The sequence below is a fragment of the Suncus etruscus genome, chromosome 10 (assembly GCF_024139225.1).
Source record: "Suncus etruscus isolate mSunEtr1 chromosome 10, mSunEtr1.pri.cur, whole genome shotgun sequence".
Taxonomy (NCBI): Eukaryota; Metazoa; Chordata; class Mammalia; order Eulipotyphla; family Soricidae; genus Suncus; species Suncus etruscus.
In genome coordinates, this window is record NC_064857.1 from 106,350,328 (window position 1) to 106,373,483 (window position 23,156).

Sequence of the window (23,156 nt, forward strand, 5' to 3'; positions counted from 1 at the left end):
ACACAACTTAAATCATTGATTTACTTGTTTGTTTTCCAGATTAGAGCAGATTCAAGTTTATAAGCATTTATTTTATTTTTATTACAGTTTAGGTAATAGGGTTACAGTAGTGTTCAAGTTTATAAAATTGAGGGACAAAGATATGACCCTACAATACCTATCCCTATATCACTTAACAATCTAAACTTACTTTACTCCCACCTGTTTCCATTTCATTTCTACTGGAAGCTATAATTCAGTGCAAATAGTTAACTTCATTAGTCATACCCAAGTAATTTAGACTCTCGACTTAAGTGCCCTTAAAACTCCCAGTCAACTTCTTTGCTTTCTTCATCCTTACCATGCAGACCTAGCACTCTTGAGTCTATATTCTCATATCCAAAGTTTATCAATGATTGATATTGTTCATACACTTAATTAGTTTCTCTATATGCCACAAGTAAGTGATGTCATTCTAAATTTATCCATCTGCCTCTGACTTATTTCATTCAGCATGCTATCCTCCAATTCCATCAATTGGTGCAAACTACATGACTGACTGCATAGTATTCCACTGTGGATATATACCACAACTTTTTTTTTAATTTTTATTAAAAATTACAAATCTTTCACTGCATCATTTATGGTACATAGTGACAAGGAATAAGGGGCATTCCCACCACCAGTGCTGTCCTCCCTCCGCCCTTGTTCCCAGTATCCATCCCATATCTCCCTCCTCAACCCCCCAGTATGCTAATGCAACTGGTCTCCACTTTACAGCTTGTTGTAGATTAAGCATCTATTCCACCGTTATTGGAGATAAAAAGGATAAGAAAAAGGGGAGAAAAAAATTGGTGACAACTACCAAAAAAAGAAAGAAGAGAGAGAGAAAAAAAAGAAAAGAAAAATGGAAGAAAAAAGAAAAAAATGGACTCGGCAAATAAAAATAAAAATAAATCTCTAAATAATAACCACAAGAGTGAAAAAGAATGAGAAAAGTGGAAGAAAAAAAGAAGAAAAATAAAGTCAAAAACTAACAAATCAAAACAAAACAAGAAAAAGTATGGGTGCTGGAGTGGTAGGGTTTGGCATTCCCCCCACTTTTTTTTTGTTTTGTTTTGCATAGGCACAGTAAGCATTGGGGAAGAAAGGGAATTCCCATGGCCCAAGAGATTCAGGGTTTCTCCGTCCTTGAAGCATACCATCATGGGATCAACCCCTGGCTCCATATATACTCATTACCCCATCCCAAAGGCTTTTTTGTGATGCCAGGAAAGTTTCCTCTCGGTTGTCTGTGAGAAAATCAAGCCACTGTAGCTAGCGATCTTGGTATTTGCGCAGGTTATAGTTCAGGGTCTAGGATAGAGTCTCTAGGTTCTAGAGGTTCCTATCCATCGTTGTTCAGTCTTCTGTAACACTTGCTCCCTGTTTTCATTCAGTCCCTTTTCGTTCAGTCCCTAAGCCGAAGCCTAGGATATTATGGATCCAAAGTTTCTGCTCAGTCTCTGTTGTCCAAGTTGGACCTCTGCAATAAGACATCTTGCTGTTGTTGTTGTTTTTTGTGTGTCCTGGACTACAGCCACTAGGGTAGGGTTTTCCTTATTAGTCCCAAGGTAGGCTCTGTTCAGTCACGGTTGTCAAAGTCAGTTTTCTGTTGTTGGTGCTCTTATTTTTCACAGTTCAAAGGACGATATCTCTTCTGATTTCCATTTAGTGTTAGGTGATGTGATAGGACAGCCTGGTCTTAGGTCAAGTTTTCCTTTCCTCATTGTCATATCAAAACTGGCACAAGTTGGTGCCAGAGTAGTGTTATAAATTTCCCAATGGAGCTTAGTTCCTGGTGGTGTTGCCCGGAGCTGTATCATTTCTACGTTGGAGATCTGGGGTTTCGGATTGGACTAACACTGTCCAATCTCCTGGGGACTGGTTGTATCCACATGACACATGTTCAGGATGGGAGGCACCCTTCTGCTATAAAAAGTGAGTTCTTATCCCTAGAAGATAAGATCTTGTTTCTGTGTCTATGGTTCCCCCTTTTTTTACTGTGCCCATACAAAAACGTATGGTGTCATTCTGTGTTGCTGGTGCTATTCTGACATACCACAACTTTTTATCCACTCATCTGTTGTTAACATTTTATTTGCTTCCATATCCTGCACTGAACTACAATTAATGGGAAAGTCAAATGAGAGCTCCAGTCTTACTTTTCTGGAGAAATCTCCATATTGTTCTTTCCAGAGGCTGGATATTCACACCATTAGCAAATGAAAACTCTTTTGGCCACACACCCACTAATACTTGTTACTTCAGTTTTTTGATAAATGTAATTCTCATTGATTGAAAGTAACACCTTATTATCATTGTGATTCCTATATCCCAGATACAGTGATAAGGGGCGTTTTTCTAATGATTAGAGGTCACCCATATATCTTCTTTATAGAAGGTGTCTATTCATCTTATCTCACCATTTTGAGGTGTGGTTTTTGTATTCTTTGTTGTTTCAATTGGTGCTGAAATTGATTACTAATTGATTTACAGACTTTGGGTGCTATTCTTTACCTAAATTAGTATGCGATATCTTTTCTCAGTGAGGTGTCTTTTCATGTTAGAGATTCTTTTGTATGCAAAACATTTTTTTGGAGGGAAGCACATGCACTAATGTAGAGAAGGTGTAACTTACTACTTATTGGTTTTTCACTCAAGAATCACTTCTGGAGGAGCTCAGGAGGTGATATGGGATGCCAAGTGTTTAGCCCAAGTTGGCCATGTGCAAGGAAAGTACCCTACCTACTTTACTATCTCTCTAGTCCAATAAAGAAACTTTTTAACTTCACTTAGTCCCACTTGCTAATTTTAATATTTGTTATCTTTGAAATTAGATAATTAAAAAGAACACTTTATTTGACCTATTTTCATCAGTATAATTTTCTGGTCTAGTCTCCAAATATTTGTTCCACTTGGAATCAATTCTGTGCATAATGTAAGATATCAGCCAGTTTAATTGTTTTTAAAAGTTATTATCTAGTTTCCCAACACTATTTATTAATATTTATTTATTATCCCATTTCAGGCACGCAACTTATCTGTCATAGATTACTTGTTGCTAAGTCTCAGATTTATCAGTGGGGTCTCAGTTTTGATCCATGAATCTCTCAGCCTATCTTTATTCCAGTATCATGCTGTTTTAAATCTCTGGATCTGTAGAACAAGGCTACAGTCAGTGACCAAAAATACTGGTGAAAAGAAGGAAGAGTGATAAATAAAATAAATATATTTTCCCCATCATTTCCCTTTTCATTTTGTTTCAGTTCTTTCTCTTTTCCTATCCAACTGATAATACATCATATTTATGCAACTTGTCTCAGTTTCAAGATACCGTAATTTTCTATTTTTCTCTCTTGAGGTGCTAACTATTGCAAAACTGCTTATCTAGTATGAGTAGCACAGATTTAAAAGTTAGTTGTTCTTTAGTACTGCAAAGAAGAGGTGTTTGAGCATGCCCTGAATTAGTCTCTATTAAATTTTCTTTTCTGTGTTTCAGCTGGAGACTTTTAACATTCTTCAGCTTTGCCTAGTTTCCAATCTTGGCAGCTGGGTAAACAGACTTTCTGCAACACCCTGGATAAAATGGCAAGTTCAGGGGAGAGTCTTCCACCTTTAATTTAAGGGGAAACATGGTTGATGTTCATGGCTGGGGAATAGTAACACCTGAGAGTACTTGAGGAGAATTTGTGTTCTGGCTGGGTAAAATTCAACTGATGACAAAAACATGCAGTTTTTCAGACTTCTCTTAGAGACTAACATCAAACTGCATCTAGCAAATATAACATAAAAAATAATTAAGTTTCTCACATTCTTGGCAGGCACTTTCATATATGAACGTAAAAGAAATCACCAGATTCTAAAAAATTTAAATTAGTATACCCTGAGCAGGTAAGTGACTGGAAAATTACTCAGGAAGTTACTCAAAAATTACACAGGAAAAAAATACTTTAGAAGCAAGATTTTGAAGCACAAAAGGAAAACTTATTGCATATAAAGAAAAATAGACTATAAAAATAATATATGCTTTGGTTTTCACTTTCAGATATTTAAATAGGTGAAAAGGGTGAGCTTCCTTTTTAAGTTACATCATAAATCCATCACTTTCAGAGTTTAGAGACTTTATTTTTAAGTGTGTCTGTAGTGATATTAATTTTCACAAACATTTTACACTTTCACATATTTTCTGTAGAAAAATACATGCTGAGAAAAGTGTCTATGAGCACTAAAACAATTTATGATTTAATGTTCAATGGCAACAATAAGCAAAACCATAAACTCACGTAAAATGTATCTACTGTTACAAAACATTTATAGAAGAAATACCATACCAAGAAAATAGTGTCTATTTTTAATGTTTGAAAAAGGGGGAAACAATGAAAAAAAAACACAACAACCTGTAGTGGCAACATTGTTTTCACGAACTAATTCTAAACAGAATGGCTATTCAAGTGAAACACAATGAATGGATGAGACATATATGAATTAGAAACTTCAAAATTCCTCAAATTACACAAGTCTTGCTGACTTGCTTAAAATGTTTAAATTTTACCATCAGGTAAAGTAGAAAAGTCTCAACAGTTATATTCAGAATGGGGGAATGGATGAAGGGTATCAAAAGATGAAATCATCTAGCTACAAGACAAGTCCTAGAGTTAAAATATGCAGTATGTGGCTGTAGATAATAATATTGTATTGCATATTTAACAGTTGTTTAAAATTCTCAACATATATAAAATTTTAAATATATTAAGTGGTGGATATTAACTAAAATATTATAATTATTTCACAGTTATGTACCACAGATTAATATTTTGGCCAATGACATCATATATATTTACAAAATTCCTAATGCCTAGTGAAGTTGAATGTTTGACATAGCCACAAACCTCTTTTTTTCAACATTTATTAAGACTATCATATTACCTTATCCTTGACTTGATGCCATGTTGTTCTTTTGTCATATCTTCTAAAACTATAAAGTCCAATGTTAATGTTATACTATAATACTAAATCAAATACTGACATATTTTCCAGAATATAACTATCATTAAGCAATACATGACTGTACATAAAAAGATAAAGTAATTATGTTGTAGAATAGACTAAAACAATACCACAGAAGATGAACTAAAATGACACTGAGGTAACAGAACCTCTAGAACCACAAAGACTGACTTCATCATAAGTCCCACCCCAGGATCTGTGCAGATACTGAGACCTCTAAACACAGAGCAGAAGTCCTCCACACACCAAAAAAAAAAAAAAAAAAAAAAAAAACCAACGAGAAAGTAAAGGATCCTGAGCAAAGTCTAGAGTTGATCCCATGACAGTATGCTCCAAGGACGGAGAAACCCCATATCTCTTAGGCCAAGTGAATTCTTTTTCGAATGACCCCAATATTTACTGTGCCAGGGCAGAAGGGAAAAAACAAAAATACAAAAAGCGCAAAACCTTGGTTACTTTTTATATAAATATATATTACCTTCATTTATTATTGTTATTACTATTTTTGATTTACCAATCTATTTTGGTCGAATTCTCTGGGTGTAATTATTGAAAGTGGAGTCCCCAATTATACTTTTTTTTTCTTTTTTTTTTTTTCTCTTCCTCTCTTCTCTTTCGTTATGTGCTATGCCATGTTTCTCAACTCAAGACCATGGCGTGATTTTTGTTTGTCTGTTTTTGTTTTTGTTTTTTTTTCCTATTTGTTTGTTTGTTTGTTTTGTTGGCTCTGTGTGGTGCTTATCGATATAGCTGGAGCCCTCACTGGATATTTGACACTTCTTTTGGTACTAGTGGAGTGTTTCACCTTCTTTTTCTCCATCTCCCAAATTGATGATGAGAGCCTTTAGAGGGACTCCGCCCAATTTTGGGGTATTAAACTCTTATCCCAGTTTATTACTTTTCTCTCCTTCAAACAAAACCATGCAACTTGAACTAGCTAGTCCTGACTCCAGTTAGAGGGGGAAATAAGGGAGGCATCAAGATCAAACAGGTGCAAGTCTACTAAGTAGTGGGTTAGATACAGAGGAGACCACATATTCTACCTGCCCTGGGGTGAGGGAAAAGGAAAAGGGAGGTAGGACAGAAACGGGGGTGTAGGGAGGACAATTTGGCGATGGGAATCCCCCCGATTTTATGTAAATATGTACCTAAAATATTATTGTCAACAATATGTAAGCCAATATGATCAAAATAAAAATTTATATTAAAAAAAATAAAATAAAAATAAAAAAACAATACTGTATGCCAATTATATATCAATATTTATTATATTTTGAGCATAAGACTATTTTCTTTATGCTTATAATTTTTCTTTTCCTTTTTGTTTTTGGACCACATCCAACAGAGCTCAGGGTCTAAACTCAGAAATCACTCCTGTCAGGCTTGGGTGAACATATGGAATGCTGGGGATCAAACCTGGGGTTCGAACCTGGGTCAGCCACGTGTAAGACAAATTTCCTATCCACTGTTCTAGTGTTCCAGCCCTTTATACTTGTAATTCTCATCTATAAAGTGGTCAGAAGAAGGAGGAGGAAGATAGGAAAAGGAAGACAACAATGATAATGAGGAGGAGAGGGACAAAGAAGAGCTGTAAAGGAGGAGGAATAGGAGGAGAAAGAGTAGGAAAGAGAATAAAAGGGGAAGGACAGAATACTATGACATGTATTTTCTACCTAATACTGATTTATCATCTTTCTTTTTTCTTGTCTTATTATTGTATCCATAACCCAAGATAAATTTTGTTCAGAAAAATATCTTAATGCAATTCACTAGTTCTGAGCTTTCTATGAAATGAAAAGAATAGATTCACCAATTCTTTAATACTATCACTAATGGAAACAAATCATGCCATGTCTATTTGTGCTTCATAACTGAGAGGTTAGATATCAGGCCCCAAAGACACATAGTCTTCCTAAAGTCTCTGTCATGGGTATCCAATAGAAACATATAAGAATGGTTTATCAGGGCCCGGAGAGATAGCACAGCGGCATTTGCCTTGCAAGCAGCCGATCCAGGACCAAAGGTGGTTGGTTTGAATCCCGGTGTCCCATATGGTCCCCCGTGCCTGCCAGGAGCTATTTCTGAGCAGACAGCCAGGAGTAACCCCTGAGCACCGCCGGGTGTGGCCCAAAAACCAAAAAAAAAAAAAAAAAAAGAATGGTTTATCAGATGCAAGACAACCTGGAGTCATAACTATTTTATTAAATTAGGTACAAATGTAATAAGAAGATACTTTAAATTGATAAAATATAGATAAAATCATTGTATAAGATTGTATAAAACAATGATTTAGTAATTAAATAAAACATATTCAGTCCTATAATAAATCGTCCTAAAATTTTTGTTGTTTTTGGGCCATACCTGGAATAGCCCAAATACTCAGGAATTACTTCTGAAAGGATAGAAGTACCATATGGGATACCAGGGATTGAACCTGGGTTGGTGACTTTCAAGATAATAGTATCACTCCTCCTAAGTCACTAAACTTTTTACATAATGGAAAAACAAAATAATATAATGAAAATTCTAAGTGTGTAAATGTTTACAGAGAATTCTAAGCATATGTGAATTCAGTGACATGAAAAAATTATATAGTTAAAAAGTGAACAAAAATTATCCTAATATTCTCTGGCCCTTGTGAACCATAAAGAAAAAACTTTAGCAAGGAAAGAATAAAGAACTGAATTGTAACAGATAGTACCAAAAATGCAAACACATGAACACAAGAGGCATAAAACTTCGCCTCCAAACTGTCAAGAGCTGGCTATCTCTGTGGTCTGTGTTTTAACAATAGGAATTACTATAATATAACTTCTTTCAAAAGTATCCTTTCTCAACTACCCTTAATCTGGCTACACTTATAGTTCTATACCTTATTTCTTTTTCATGTTGAATAGAGAAGTACCTAATATGTCTCAAAATAATTGCAATTCCCATCTGTAGGAAGGAAGTGAGCAATTACTCAACCATCCCCCCAACACACACACACACACACACACACACACACACACACACACGACTCTGTTACAATACAACTAAAGGTCTTTACATGGAAAAATAATACTATAGCATAATTTATGCAGGAATACAAAATTTGGGAAATTAAAAAATTGTGGTTTGTAAAATTTAAAACTAAGGATTAAAATAACTATTTGTATCTGCTAGGTTTTGTCTCTTAGGATTCACTCTTCTCACAGTGTGGATATTTAGATTATCAAAGAGCTTTTGATAGTGTTCTCACAAGTGCCTATTATTGAAACTTGGTAACCATTATGTGAAAGGGAAAAGTCATATCAATGAATTCAATGAGCCTAAAATTTCTTGAGAAGCAAAGAGGCAAAAAGAAATATAAATGGCCAATTCTCATGTAGAGAAAGGTTAATGATTGAGGACTTTTGGACTTTGTGGTAAAATCAGAGTTATATTTAGCCATGACCAGGAAAGAGGAACTCAATTCTTATTCTCTTACTCTCTCTACATATCAGTCCCACACACAGAGCCTCCATTGAATGAAGAGCATTTGGCACATGAAAGAAATACAGACAGCATAGCACACACATATAAAAAAAAGTCAGAAAGAGTGAACAGGTAAATGAATATTGACTCATCTAAAGGTCCCTGAATTCAAGTCAAATAGCAATAAAAATTACATGAGCATAGGTATGTTTTCCAAATATGTTGACATATCCTACAGAGAAAACAAAAGTCTTTTCAAAAGTTAAGATGAGCTTTGAACAAAATTATTTATTGGCATGATGAAAAAAATCTGTTTCTATAAAACAAAAAGCTCAACTGGGCATTTAGATATATAAAAACCATAATGCCTATTTTTAATATATTGAAAAGTTTATATTAAACAAAATTAAAAAGATAGAAAAGAATAACATTTCTGAGCAAACTCAAAAACTGGCATAAGTTTTAGCAAAAAGCATAAAACTGATCTGAATGGGAAAATTTGAAAACCAAATCTTAACTGATTAACATTAAAATGACACATAACTATGACATTTCCTTATGACAAATTGCACAGCAGTAGTTCAGAAAGTCAATAAACTCACTTTGTCTTGGGCAGAACTTATCTCACAGGATGATCATAAAGGTTAAACAAGGCTGTGTATATATAGCATTTAATACAATAAAAGTAAAGAATGTTGACTTATCATTGGCATGAGTTGCAGTAGAAGAATGTATGATAGATTAATCCCAAACACATGCACAGAGATGTTACCTAACTCAAGCCTATGAGTTTTTATTATTTATGTTATTAAGACTTATTGTTATTAGTACTGTTATTAACAACTTATTATGTTATTAAGTACTTAGTAAGGCACATAATATGCTTTCAAGTCAAAAGCATAAATTTAAAGCATATTTGACTAATTTTATTAAAGGAAAATAATTAAAAGTTGATCAGTGCAATGTGAAAGAATGTCACCAACCACATAAAGGCTAACATCTTATTAATTATAAAATGCATAAACAAGAGATCCAAGCTTACCGTAAAGATAATATTTTAATCAGTTGTTTTCTATTCTTCACCCGCAGATAATTAGTTTTGTACTTGGAATCTTTGATCAGTTCAGGCAAGTTCAAGATCTAAAAGAAAAATATAATTAAAAAATAGAACTTGAGTTTTTATGAACCTATTTCTGCATGCTGCTATTGAGGGCCTACCATGGTCTCCCTAAGACCATTCCAACTGGCCTTTTATGCATCTCTAAAAGAGAAATAGATGATGATTATGTGATACAAATGGATTATTCTGGTGACTGTCATTTATAAGAAGTCCAAAGTAGGGGCCGGAGAGATAGCATAGTGGTGTTTGCCTTGCAAGCAGCCGATCTAGGACCAAAGGTGGTTGGTTTGAATCCCAGTGTCCCATATGGTCCTCCATGCCTGCCAGGAGCTATTTCTGAGCAGATAGCCAGAAATAACCTCTGAGCACCGCCGGGTGTGTCCCCCTCGCAAAAAAAAGAGGTCCTAAGTACATTTAAGCAAATGCCTATTTATGGGAGCACAGATGACACTATCAGATTCTTATAAGTCTTATATTCATATATGAGAAATACATTTACATATAAATAAATTATCTATTCCAGTTGTCCTATTCACATATAAATAAATTATCTATCCCAATTGTCCTATTCATGATGTTGTTGTACAGGGTACCAAGAAAACGCATCTAAATTTTCCTCAAGTGCTCATCATAAAAGTAGTCAATTATAAGGTATCTATCCTAGTGCAGTGTCAGTGTTTTACTTTAAGATGTATCCCTAAAGAAGAGCAAAGATGATAGGAAACATCCAAGAGAAGGAGGTATTCCTGTAATATGGTACAGTGCTATGTCCAAAATCCTATCAGTACTATAAATCATAATGCAAAAAAAGTCATATATAAAAAGCACTTCTTGTAAAAGTAGATTGGTAGGAGGCAAACAGGGTGGGATGTGCATTGGTGGAGGAAAGGGGGTACTGGTGAAGAGATGCTGAATGTTGAGACAGAAACACTCTATGCCTGAAAACCAGTCATGAAAAACTATGTCATTTCAGGTGACTATTAATAATTAATTTTTGAAAATATATGCTCTTCGATGCTTCATTTTTTGATCCTCCTGAAAAATGGTGAAATCTATTTCCAAGTTTCTTTGCGCATCTTGAAATTTTAACAATTCCATAATGAATGAACCAACTGGATTTAAATGGGAAAGTATTTTTGAAAGGAAAGTGTGGAAGCTCTCTTGGCAGTTGTGATGGAAAACCAAAGTGTATTTGTGGACAGGAACAGACCATGTGCTCTACAAAAAGCTTCATGACTTTATTAATGTCTTTACTTTAAATACAAATATTTAATAGGTACATTTGGGCCCACCATTTAAGTAAAATCAATTCATTAATCATCTTATAAAGTAAAGGTATTAAAGAATATTCCTTGGAGAAAGGAGAATATCTCAATAGTGCATTTTCCCCTTCATTCATTTGTTTCCTTTAGCAATATGAAAAAACAGTCTTCTTAGCCCAGAATTTTAGTAAAAGACACCATATATAGGATATTTTCTAGAAACCTGCCAGGCAAGATACCTCAATGCCAAAATTGGCCTCAAGGCCTATCCAGGAATCAAAACTTTCCTTGGAGTAAATAAGTCACTTTAAAAAAACTGACTTCACCAAATCACATTTTAAACATACAGTTTAACCTTTCCCAGCATACATCATAAGCTATATTTAAAAAAAAAAGTTACTCAGTGATTGCACTCCAGAGTACTGGAATATCTAAAATACCCTTTTTGAGGGTCACATGCATCTCTTTTGTATATCTCAGATGTATTCCCTTACATCTATAACTCTTTTTAAATATCCTCATATAGTGACGATTTTGCCCACTAGATTAGTTATTGATTTTTTCCCCCTGTGAGATCTGTTTTATAAGCAATACTGGTAGAAGAGTAACTCTGTATAGATTTCATGTTTATACCAAGTTAGGGGAAATATTAGACTTTATTCGTTGGCCCCCAGATGCACCAACAATTTCTGTGGCATTGTTTCTCTTTTGCATAGGCACATTAAAATGGGAAAATAATACATATGTAAACAAGTTTTTATCTAATAGAGATGGGAACACAAATGTGGTAATGTAAATAGGCCTTTTACCCTGAACATTGGCATAATGATTAGGCTCAGGTCTCAGAAGAATGGGCATCACCCACACACATACCTGAACTATGGAAACAACCACAATTGTCTTTAACACTCCCAGGATCCAAGCCTCTACCAGAGAAGACCTAACACTGCTTTGGCATTGACTTACTCCAAAGAGTATTCCCAACACCCAGGTGACTCAGCAACAGTCTGCATGCAGGGCAGATCGCTCTGCCTTTAATGATATGCTGAAACTAGAGGATGCTCCACATCAGCCTCCATCGGCGAAAGAAATGCACAGAATCCAGAGTCTTTAAATATAAAAGTCTGATACCAACTACAGCTAAAGTGTGAAAAAGTTTCACCGGGACCTTGACAATGACTGGAGTTGGATAGACTGGTATGCCTGGAACTCAGAGTCTGTCTTATGCCAATAAACTTCTGGGGTGAGGCCTTTTTGTAATCAGGTCAAGGACTTTTTTTCCATTTTCTCCATTTTTCTGGACCTATGCAAACATTGGTGATTGCCACTACCACACCTTTACTATATTTTTTTTACTCTTATCCTTTAAGGAAAAAAAATACAACTTACTGAGCTTAAAAACAAATTACTATAGTAGAATGCCTGTCTCGAATACAGGTAGGGGGTGGGAAGGGGGGAGGGGGTAATGTTGCACTGGTGAAGGTGCGTGTTCTGGTTATGACTGTAACCCAAATATGATCATGTTACTTAAATAAAAAATATATTTAATAAAAAAATAAAATAAAATACCCTTTTTGACATTTGGCTAATTGTGGCTCTTTATTTTTGCAAGTTTGTGTGACACAGTGGCCACAAATTGTGTGCTTGTCTTCAGCTACAAGGGTTTTAAAGAAATTGATTCAAGGGTTGGGATTTCTTAGATTCTTTAAAAAGACTGTCTCATACAATCTGGATCAATGTAATTTAAATTACTTGACATATTAAACAATAACATGAAGTATTCCAACAAGGTACTATTCACACACACACACACACACACACAAATAAAACAAAGCATGCTAAGAGTATTAGCTGTGGTGTTACTTTTGCTGATTTTTTTAAAGGGATGGAAAAAGAGAGTTGAAAGAAGGGAAAAGTGGGAGAGAACAGAGAAAAATGTCTACTTAAACTTCATTTCTATATTTTTATTTGAAAACGTATTTTCCTCACAGGTAGGTTTCCACAGTTAACATTCATCTCTTAAGGATATTCCTACTGCATATAAAACTCTAGGTTAACACCTCTTTCTTTTCCTGTATTACTTATAATTCTCAAAACGTTTTCTTGATTTTTAGTTTTCAGTAGTCATAGTTTGATATACTTTGGTATGAATTCATTCTCATTTGTCATATTTAGTAATTATTGAAGCAATTAAATCTTTAGAATTTTATCCATCACATTTTAGACATTAATGCTTCAAATATTTTAGGTGTGCTTCCTTCTTTCCTTCTGGGACAACAATGACATAAATATCAGGTTTGATATAATTCCATGGGTTCTTAAAGAATTTTATTTATATATTGAAAAAAATTTTAAATTAGTTTAGGGGCTGGCGATAGTACAGTGGAAGGACGTTTGCCTTGCATGCGGTTGATCCAGGACGGACCTTGGTTAAATCCCTGGCATCCCATATGGAGCCAGGAGCAATTTTTGAGCATATTGCCAGGAGAAAGCCCTGAGTATCACAACGTGTGGCCCAAAAAAGGCAAAAAAAAATTTAGTTTATTCCAGCATTTTGTAGTTCCACTAGCTAATTTTTCTTGTGAAAGTTCTTATTATAGACATGCTGAGTTATTTTGGAGTGGCTTTTGGACATATTGAACATTACTATAAGCAATTGAGTCTTGTGTAAAGTGTAAAGAACTAAGGATAAACCCTGAATATATCTAGGCATGACTCTCTAATAAATAAATAAAAAAAATTTAAAGAAAATAAAATGCACAGTCACCTAATTTTTGATAAAGGGGCAAGAAATCCTAAGTCTCTTCAATAAGTGGTGTTGGCACAACTAGTTAGCCACTTGCAAAAAAAGTGAACATAGACCCCCAGCTAACACCATATATGAAGGTAAAATACAAATGGATTAAAGACCTTGATATCAGACCTGAAACTATAAGGTATAGAGAACAACACATAAGTAAAGCACACCATGACATTGAAACTAAAGGCATCTTAAAGGAGAAAACAGCACTCTCCAAACAAGTGGAAGAAGAAATAAACAGATGGGTCTATATTAAGTTGAGAAGCTTCTGCACCTCAAAAAAAACAGTGCCCAGAATACAAGAGCCACCCACTGAGTGGGAGAAACTATTCACCCAATACACATCAGATAAGGGGCTAATATCCAAAATATACAAGGCACCGACAGAACTTTACAAGAATAAATAAATCTAACCCCGTCAAAAATTGGGGAGAAGAAATGAACAGACGCTTTGACAAAAAAAGAAATATAAGTGGCTAAAGGGCTCATGAAAAAATGCTCCACATCACTAATCATCAGGGAGATGCAAATCAAAACAATTATGAGGTACCATCTCACACCACAGAGATTGGCGCACATCACAAAGAACAAGAACAAGCAGTGCTGGCGGGGATTTGGAGAGAAAGGGATTCTTATTCACTGCTGGTGGGAATGCCGTCTAGTCCAACCTTTGTAGAAAGTGATATGGGACTTCTTCCAAAAGCTGGAAGTTGAGCTCCCATACGATCCAGCTATACCACTCCTAGGGATATATCCTAGGAACACAAAAATACAATACAAAAATCCCTTTCTCACACCTATATTCATAGCAATGTTATATACAATAGCCAGACTCTGGAAACAGCCTAAATGCCCCTCAATAGATGAATAGAAATTATGGTACATATACATAATGGAATATTATGCAGCCATCAAAAGAGATGAAGTCATGAAATTTTCCTATACATGGATGTATATGGAATTTATTGTGCTGAGTGAAATAAGTCAGAGGGAGAGAGATAAATACAGAATGGTCTCCCTCATCTATGGGTTTTGAGAAAAATGAAAAACATTTGTGTAAATGATTCTCAGAGACAAAATGGAGGAGGACTGGAGGTCCAGCTTCAGACATGAAGCTCACCACAGGGATTGTTTAGTGCAGTCTCAGAAATAATTACACTGAGAACTATCATAACAAAATGTGACTTAATGAGGGAGGTAGAAAACCTGTCTAGAGTACAGGCCAGTGTGGGGTGAGGAGGAAGGACACTTGGGATATTGGTCATAGGAATGTTGCACTGGTGAAGGATTATATATATATATATATATATATATATGTATATGTATATGTATATATATATTTATATATTCAAAAAAGAAAAGATAAGGCCTCCCAATTCCTACCACAGGCTGTGTTCTTTACATTGCCTGTAAAGAAAGAGGAGGTACAGTAAATGCACCCCATATACACCTCAACACAGGCCCTTTGCCTGGTCTGTATTGTGAATTGGGGAACAAGAAAAAATAAACCTGGAAGAAATGGATAAATTGTTGAACTCTTATAATCTTCCACTGTTGAACAAGGAGGATGTAGCATATCTAAACACCCCCATCACTATTGAGGAAATTGAAACTGTAATCAAACATCAGCCCAAAAAGAAAAGCCCAGGCACAGATGGATTCACTAATGAATTCTTTCAAACTTTTCAACAGGAACTACTACCAATCCTGGCCAGGCTCTTTCATGAAATTGAAAAAACGTGAACATTTCCAGACAGCTTCTATGAAGCCAACATCACCTTGATACCAAAACCAGACAGAGATACAGTCAAAAAAGAAAATTACAGACCAATATCCTTGATGAATACAGATGCAAAACCTCAATAAAATTCTGGCAAATAGAATTCAATGCCTTATCAAGAAGATCATTCACTATGATCAAGTAGGTTTCATCCCAGGAATGCAAGAATGGTTTAACAGTCATAAATACATCAACATAATACACAATATAAACAAGAAGAAAAATAAAAATCACATGATCATATCAATAGACGCAGAGAAAGCATTCGATAAGGTTCAACACCCATTCTTGATAAAAACTCTCAGCAAGATGGGAATGAAAGGAACCTTTCTCAGTCTAGCAAGGCCATTTATCACAAGCCAATGGCAAATATTATCCTCAATGGAGAGAAACTGAAAGCCTTTTCTCTAAACTCCAGTACAAGAAAAGGTTGCCCCCTCTCACCACTCCTATTTAACATAGAATTGGAAGTACTTGCTATAGCTATTAGGCAAGAAAAAGATATCAAGGGAATCCAGATAGGAAAGGAAGAAGTCAAGCTCTCACTGTTCGCAGATGACATGATACTATACTTAGAAAACTCTAAAGATTCTATCAAAAAACTTTTAGAAACAATAGATGCATGTAGCAACGTAGCAGGCTATAAAATTAACACACAGAAATCAATAGCCTTTTTATACACCAATAATGATAGGAAAGAAGTGGATATTCTGCCCATAGTCAGCGTAGTTGATTTTTACCTCATTTTATTACTTTTCTCTTCCTCAAACAAAACTACATAACTTGAACTATCTAGTCCCACCTCCAAATTAGAGGGGGAAGTAATGGAGGTACCAAGACCAAACAGCTATAAGATCACTAAGTAATAAACTAGACACAGAGGGGACCACTCATTCTAGCAGCCCCTGGGGGGAGAGTGGAGGATATTGGAGGCAGGATGGGAGCAGATGTGGGAGAATTCAGTGGTGGGAATTCCCCTGATTCAATGTTAATATGTACCTGGAATATTACTGTGAATGATATGTAAGCCACTATGATTAAAATAAAAATTATATAAAAAAAGAAAAGAAAACAACCCCATTCACATTAGTCTCACATAAACTCAAATACCTTGGAATCTACTTGACTAAGGATGTGAAGAACAAAGGATCAAAGAAAACTATAAAACCCTGCTACAAGAAATAAGAGAAAACACACGGAAATGAAAATCCATACCCTGTTCTTGGTTTGGCAGGATTAATATTATTAAAATGACAATACTCCCCAAAGCTTTGTACAGATTTAATGCGATCCCTCTAAAGATACCCATGACATTTTTCAAAGAAGTGGATCAAACAGTTCTGAAATTCATTTGGAACAATAAACAACCATGAATAGCTAAAGCAATACTTGGGAAAAGGAATATGGGAGGTATTACTTACCCTAACTTTAAACTGTATTACAAAGCAATAGTTATTAAAACAGCATGGTATTGGAAAAAGAAAGACCCTCAGATCAGTAGAACAGGCTTGATTATGCAGAGAATGTTCCTCAGATATGTCACCTAATTTTTGATAAAGGTGCAAGAAATCCTACATGGAACAGGGAAGGCCTCTTCAATAAGTGGTGTTGGCACAACTGGCTAGACACTTGTAAAAAGGCAAATTAGACCTCCAGTTAACATCATGTACAAAGATAAAATCCAAATGGATTAAAGACCTAGATATCAGACCTGAACCCATAAAGTATATAGAACAACATGTAGGTCAAACACTCCATAACATTGAGACTAAAGTTATCTTTAAAGAGGAAACTGTACTCCCCAAACAAGTGAAAGCAGAAATAAATAAATGGGACTATATTAAGCTGAGAAGCTTCTGCACCTCAAAGGAAATAGTGCCCAGAATACAAGAGCCATCCACTGAGTGGGAGAAACTATATATAAAATAAAAAAAAGAAAAGAAAAGGCCTCCCAATGTGTTCTTTACACTGACTATATAGAAAGAGGAGGTACAGTAAATGCACCCACAGGCCCTTTGCCCGGTCTATATTGTGAATTGGGGGACAAAAAAAAAGACGTTACATAAATGCAACAGAGCAATTGCTACAGCAGGGTCAATCATGTTAAAATTTCAAATATTGACTGTCAATTTGCTTTAACAGTTTTATTATAGAGACCTTTAATTTGATTAATTTAAAGTGTAAACAAACTGGTACATCACTGTATGTTTAAATAAAGCATGCAATTTTGTCCTTGACACATCCAAAATAAAAGCATTATTCAATAGCAAAAAAAAAAAATTATGGGACTAGATAGTTCCACCTCCCAATTAGAGGAGAAGTAAAGGAGGTACCAAGACCAAACAGTTATAAGATCACTAAGTAATAAACTAGACACAGAGGGGACCACTCATTCTAGCAGCCCCTGGGTGAGAGTGGAGGATATGGGAGGCAGGATGGGAGCGGAGGTGGAGGGAGGACAATTCGGTGGTGGGAATTCCCCTGATTCAATGTTAATATGTACCTGGAATATTACTGTGAATGATATGTAAGCCACTATGATTAAAATAAAAATTTATTAAAAAATTGAATAAAATTACATACAATTTTAAAAAAAGATTAATCAATAAACATTTTTTGGCATTTTGCTTTTGGGCTGCCACTAGCAGTACTCTGGAGGGCTCAGTGCCCAAGAGACCATTTAGAGTAAGGAATTCAACCCAAACTTCTGCATGAAAAGCAAGCACTTCAGAGTTATCTAGAGAGAGATTTAAATAATAATAATAATAATAATAATAATAATAATAATAATAGTGAGTGATGACAAATCCTTAATCTTAATTTACAAAGTCAGACGATCAAGACATCTGATAAAGGGTATTGGGAACTTCAGTGGTGGAGAGAGGTGCAGTAACTGTATACCAATACTGTACACATTAATATTATTGTAAACCTGTTACCTAATGACACTTTAAAAAATTATAAAGTATTTACAAAAATTTCAAGAATGTCCTCAGACAAACTGCTCCAAAATCAACTATAATACTTATTAAAATCATAGTTCCCTAGGTCTGGAAAGATAGCAGAGTAAGTAGGACACTTGCTTGCACAGTATTTCATATGGTCCTCTGAGGACCAAAAGGAATACTTCCTGAGTGCAGTGCCAATAGTAACCCCTGAGCATCACTAGATGTGGCCCTCCCCAAAAGCTTATCATTTCCTGTGCCCTATTACACATTACAAGTTGACATCTTTAGAAATGCATCCCAGGAAAATGTTTCATGTGTGCTAAAGTTGCAAGCTGGTGTGTATTACTTCCAATTAAAGAAACTTTAAGACTAAATGGCTTTTAAAAGGATGTTAAGGTACTTCAAATGGGACTGTCCGTTAATGTTAGCATCAATCAACTTAAATAGCTCTCAGATGCTCTCATTCCTTACTCTTCTGTTTGTTAATGTATATAAAATAGAATTTCTTAGAAACTAAGATTCGCTCTTTATATACAAGAGTATTTTCTAAACCCTTAGTCTTAAACCCAATATTATTTATCACATACTAAACCCTGACAATAAGAGCTCCCAAAAAGGTACTTCCCAGAGAGGTATTAGTTAACCACTCTATCAAATTCTCTTTTATAGTGAGATTAGGCAGAAGTAAAGTTCACTTATGCACCACAGAAAATACTCAACATTTCTCCCTAGGCATCAGTTCTGACTTGTCTGTGATAATGAAATTCAGTTTATATGACAAGCACTAGGTAAGAAATAAATCTGAACAAGGATATTATAGATGACATTTACTCACTGTATATAAAATAGTGGAGCAATTTGAAACAAAATAAACATACAATATTTTTCTTAGAAACAAAAGGTATTTAGGACAAATTTACATTTGTAATTATGAGGGTGGAAAAGTCAGCCATTTGTTCAATATGCTTAGGAATTAATGGAAGTAGTATCAAAATACTAGACAAAAATTTTCTTCAAAGAATGTCAGAGTTTAAAGGCATTGGCTAAATAGTTCATAACAGGGATTGTCATTTATAATTCACATACAATGAAAATAAGGGCAAGCATGATATTTTTTGAAGGCCCTCTGAAGGCCCTTTTTAAAAATGTGGAATAACGCACATATTAATAAGTCTTATTTTAGTACTAAAGCTGATGGCAAATATTCTGCTCTTAAGTAAAAATCATTTTCAAAAACTTCACATTGGATATTTATGAGAAAGTTCGAAAGTTTTAAATTGATCAGCATAACGAATCAAAAATAAAAAGAAATAAGTATTCACTATTTTCAATAGTGAAGAATATTCTAACTAGTAGTTTCTAGCCTAACCACCCTCCACTAACATATACACACAACACACACACACATACACACACACACACACACACACACACACACACACATTCTTCAGAAAGAAAACTCTAAAACATATGGGCCAGGAAGAAAATCTGTACTCATTTAAAGCAATGAACTGGCTTTTACATCTTTGCAGCTAGAGTACGCAAATGACTTCACAGGCAACAGCTTCCGTATGTTTTATATTTTTAACATTGACCATTCATAATAAGGATTCTTTGATCCCAGATCAAATGCTTGAATCAATTTTTGTATAGTTACTCAGTCACTATTATAACAGCTCCCCTCTTTTTCCACCTCAGATGCTCCAATCCTTCCTGTTCCAATCCAAACTATCTCCATTTGTCACCTTCTTTCTAGTACTTCCTACACGTTTCAGCTCTGCTCATTAACCTCTCATACAATAGAGGCATAATAAAAAATGATGTTAGCAAATAATAAGTTAAATAAAATAAATAAGGTTTCAATAAGGAATTTATGAACATCTTCAAAAATACTAAAATGTCATGGTAGAATGATCAATAGAAAAAAATTTTTAATTAAGACAATAACAAATTTTTCAACAGTTGAGAACCTTGCTAATAAGGGAAAATTATATGAACCAACAATAAATCATTTTGAACTATATTATATTCTTGACATTATAGTTGGAAAAGAGTAGTTTATTTTCAATAAAAGTATAAAATGAAAATAATAAAAATCTAGCTAAATGAAAAAGAACATCTATTTTTAAATGTTTAAAAATTGCTAAAAATTAGAAAATATTCAATATAAAGTTTATTCTAGTGATTCAAAAGCATTTACAGGGCCATGATGGTAAGTAACATAATATAATATCATAACTAAATCCTTAAAAAATAAACTTTGAAAAAAAAGGTAGTCATTAAAGGCATAGTAATTAAAAAATGTCAAAGTGGGGTTCAGAGAGACAGCACAGTGGTAGGGTGTTTACCTTGCATGCGGCCGACCTGGGAAAGACCTGATTCAACTCCAGCATTACATTATGATCCCCAGCCTGTCAGGGGAGATTTCTAAGTGCAGAGCTAGGAGGGACCCCTGAGTGCCACTAGGTGTGGCCCCAAAACCAATTTTTGAATTAAATTCTTTCAAAGTCAAAGACACAGTACAGCAGGTTAGGTATTTGCTATCCACACAGGCTGGCTGTGGTGTAAGTGGAAACCTAAAACCACATACCCTGAGCACCACCAGGAGTGATTCCTGAGCAAAGAGTCAAGAATAGTGCCTGAAACCTCCCCATAAAATAATTATATACATTTTTTCAATTTTTGACTATTAGGTGTACATTTAAAAAACTTTTGTTGTTTTTTTTTGTTTTTGGGTCACAGCTGGCAGTGCTCAGGGGCTACTCCTGGCTCTATGCTCAGAAATCGCTCCTGACAGGCTTAGGGGACCATATAGGATGCCGGGATTTGAACCATAGTCCTTGTGCATGTAAGGCAAACGCCCTACTTTCATGCTATCTCTCCGGCCCCTAAAAAAACTTTTTATTTAAAAAAAATTAGCCATATTCATCAACAACAAAATGTGTGATACAAACCCTGCTCTTAACATTTGTTACCATAAAAGATGCTTTATTTTAGGAGCTAAAATAGAAAAATAACTTTCCTAGTTAAAAAAGAGAGAGAAATTGCAGTTATCATCCATACATCCAAATAAATTACAGTACCTTACAGACAGTTGAAAATTGTTGATCATTTCCTGCTCCAACTACAAGATAGCCATCCTTGGTTTTAAAAGCCTGAAATAAATACACATATAAATAATTTAATATACTAATGATATTTTATAGTTAGTTTTATTTTTATTATTATAAGAAATATGTCTATAATATGGTTAGTATTTATGGTATTGGTATATATGTACTTCCCACATCTCATCACCACCATAGTATTCAAGATCTTCCTTTTATTATTTCCAGTCCATCTCATCATGCCACACCTTATCTCTCCCTTACTTGGTATTTTAAGTTCTAGAACCCAGGACCAAAAAGCTGCTATCATTTGGTATTTTCTCCTCCATTTATTTGTTTCTCTCTACACACAAAAATAGCAACATCAACTGGTATTTGTCCTTTGCCCTTTGACTTATTTCAATAAACATGATACCTCAAATTTTTTCTGAATTTCTAGAAACTGAATTATTAATTTGTTCATATAGCTGCATAGAATTTCATTTTGTATATATGCCACAAATTGTTTATCAACTTATGCTACAAATTATATATCCACTTATACCACAATATATTTGTCCATTGGTTTGTAGTTGAACTTGGTTTACTTCCATATCTTGGTTATTATACTAAGCTGTATAATGCTAAATTTTTTAAATATGTTTTTGTGATTTTGCCATAGACACCAAATAGTGGAAACACTGGATCATATGGGTTCTATTCTTTTGTGTGTGTCAAGTAAATCTCCACACAGTTTTCCACAGAGGCTGAACCAGGTCATGTGGTCCACATTTACATTAATATGTGCTCTTAGAAATGACCACATTTCCACCAACAATGGAAAGTGTTCATTTGCACATTTTACATACTGTTTTTTTCCAATTATTGTATATATATATGCATGTGTGTATATACACACATATGTGTGTGTTATTCTCACATGAGATTACAATCCTTTGTTGCATTGATTTGCCTTTTCCTGATAGTAAAAATTTATATTATATGCCTAGTAGCCATCAAGAATCACAATACATACTTCAAAATTGCAAAAGTTTATGAGTTTACATAAATAACTATTTGAAGAAAAATTTTGATGTCTATATTCTTAGAACCATACATCCCTGGAAAGAAGCAGAAAGAAATAGAAAACCTGATCAGAGCAATCACAAGTAAAGAAATTAAAACTGGGGGCTGGAGAGATAGCATGGAGGTAAGGCGTTTGCCTTTCATGCAAGAGGTCATCGGTTCGAATCCCAGCATCCCATATGGTCCCCCGTGCCTGCCAGGAGCAATTTCTGAGCATGGAGCCAGGAGTAACCCCTGAGCACTGCCGGGTGTGACCCAAAAACCACAAAAAAAAAAAAAGAAATTAAAACTGGAGAGATAGCATGGAGAAGGTCGGTGGTTCGAATCCTGGCATCCAATATGGTCCCCTGAGCCTGAAAGGAGCGATTTCTGAGAGTAGAGCCAGGAGTAACTCCTGATCGCTGCTGGGTGTGACCCAAAAACCAAAGAAAAAAATACTATAATAAAAAAGCTACTATCAAAGATCAATCACATTCCAAATTGTGCCTCAGTATCAACAAAAGAAGTGAAAGATCCATAAAAAGAAAACTGCAAAGCACAACTTAAAAAAATAAAAGATACAAAAATATGAAAATGCATTTCCTGCTCAT

The 23,156-nt window shown here is 34.8% G+C and overlaps 1 protein-coding gene and 1 non-coding gene across 3 annotated transcripts in view; one reads left to right on the forward strand and one right to left on the reverse strand.

Annotated features, from left to right (window-relative positions):
* The window catches only part of SUGCT (succinyl-CoA:glutarate-CoA transferase), a 1,072,384-nt gene that overhangs the window by 589,633 nt on the left and 459,595 nt on the right, over positions 1-23,156 (reverse strand). For both annotated transcript variants that reach the window (XM_049781877.1, XM_049781876.1), the window contains 2 exons: positions 21,478-21,549; positions 9,527-9,624 (listed from right to left, as the gene is read on the reverse strand). In XM_049781877.1, the coding sequence (XP_049637834.1) occupies positions 9,527-9,624; positions 21,478-21,549 (170 nt within the window). The remainder of the gene's footprint in view (positions 1-9,526; positions 9,625-21,477; positions 21,550-23,156) is intronic.
* Positions 15,033-15,165, forward strand: LOC126021157 (small nucleolar RNA SNORA51). The gene has a single exon (XR_007499765.1). It is a non-coding gene; the product is annotated as a small nucleolar RNA SNORA51 (small nucleolar RNA).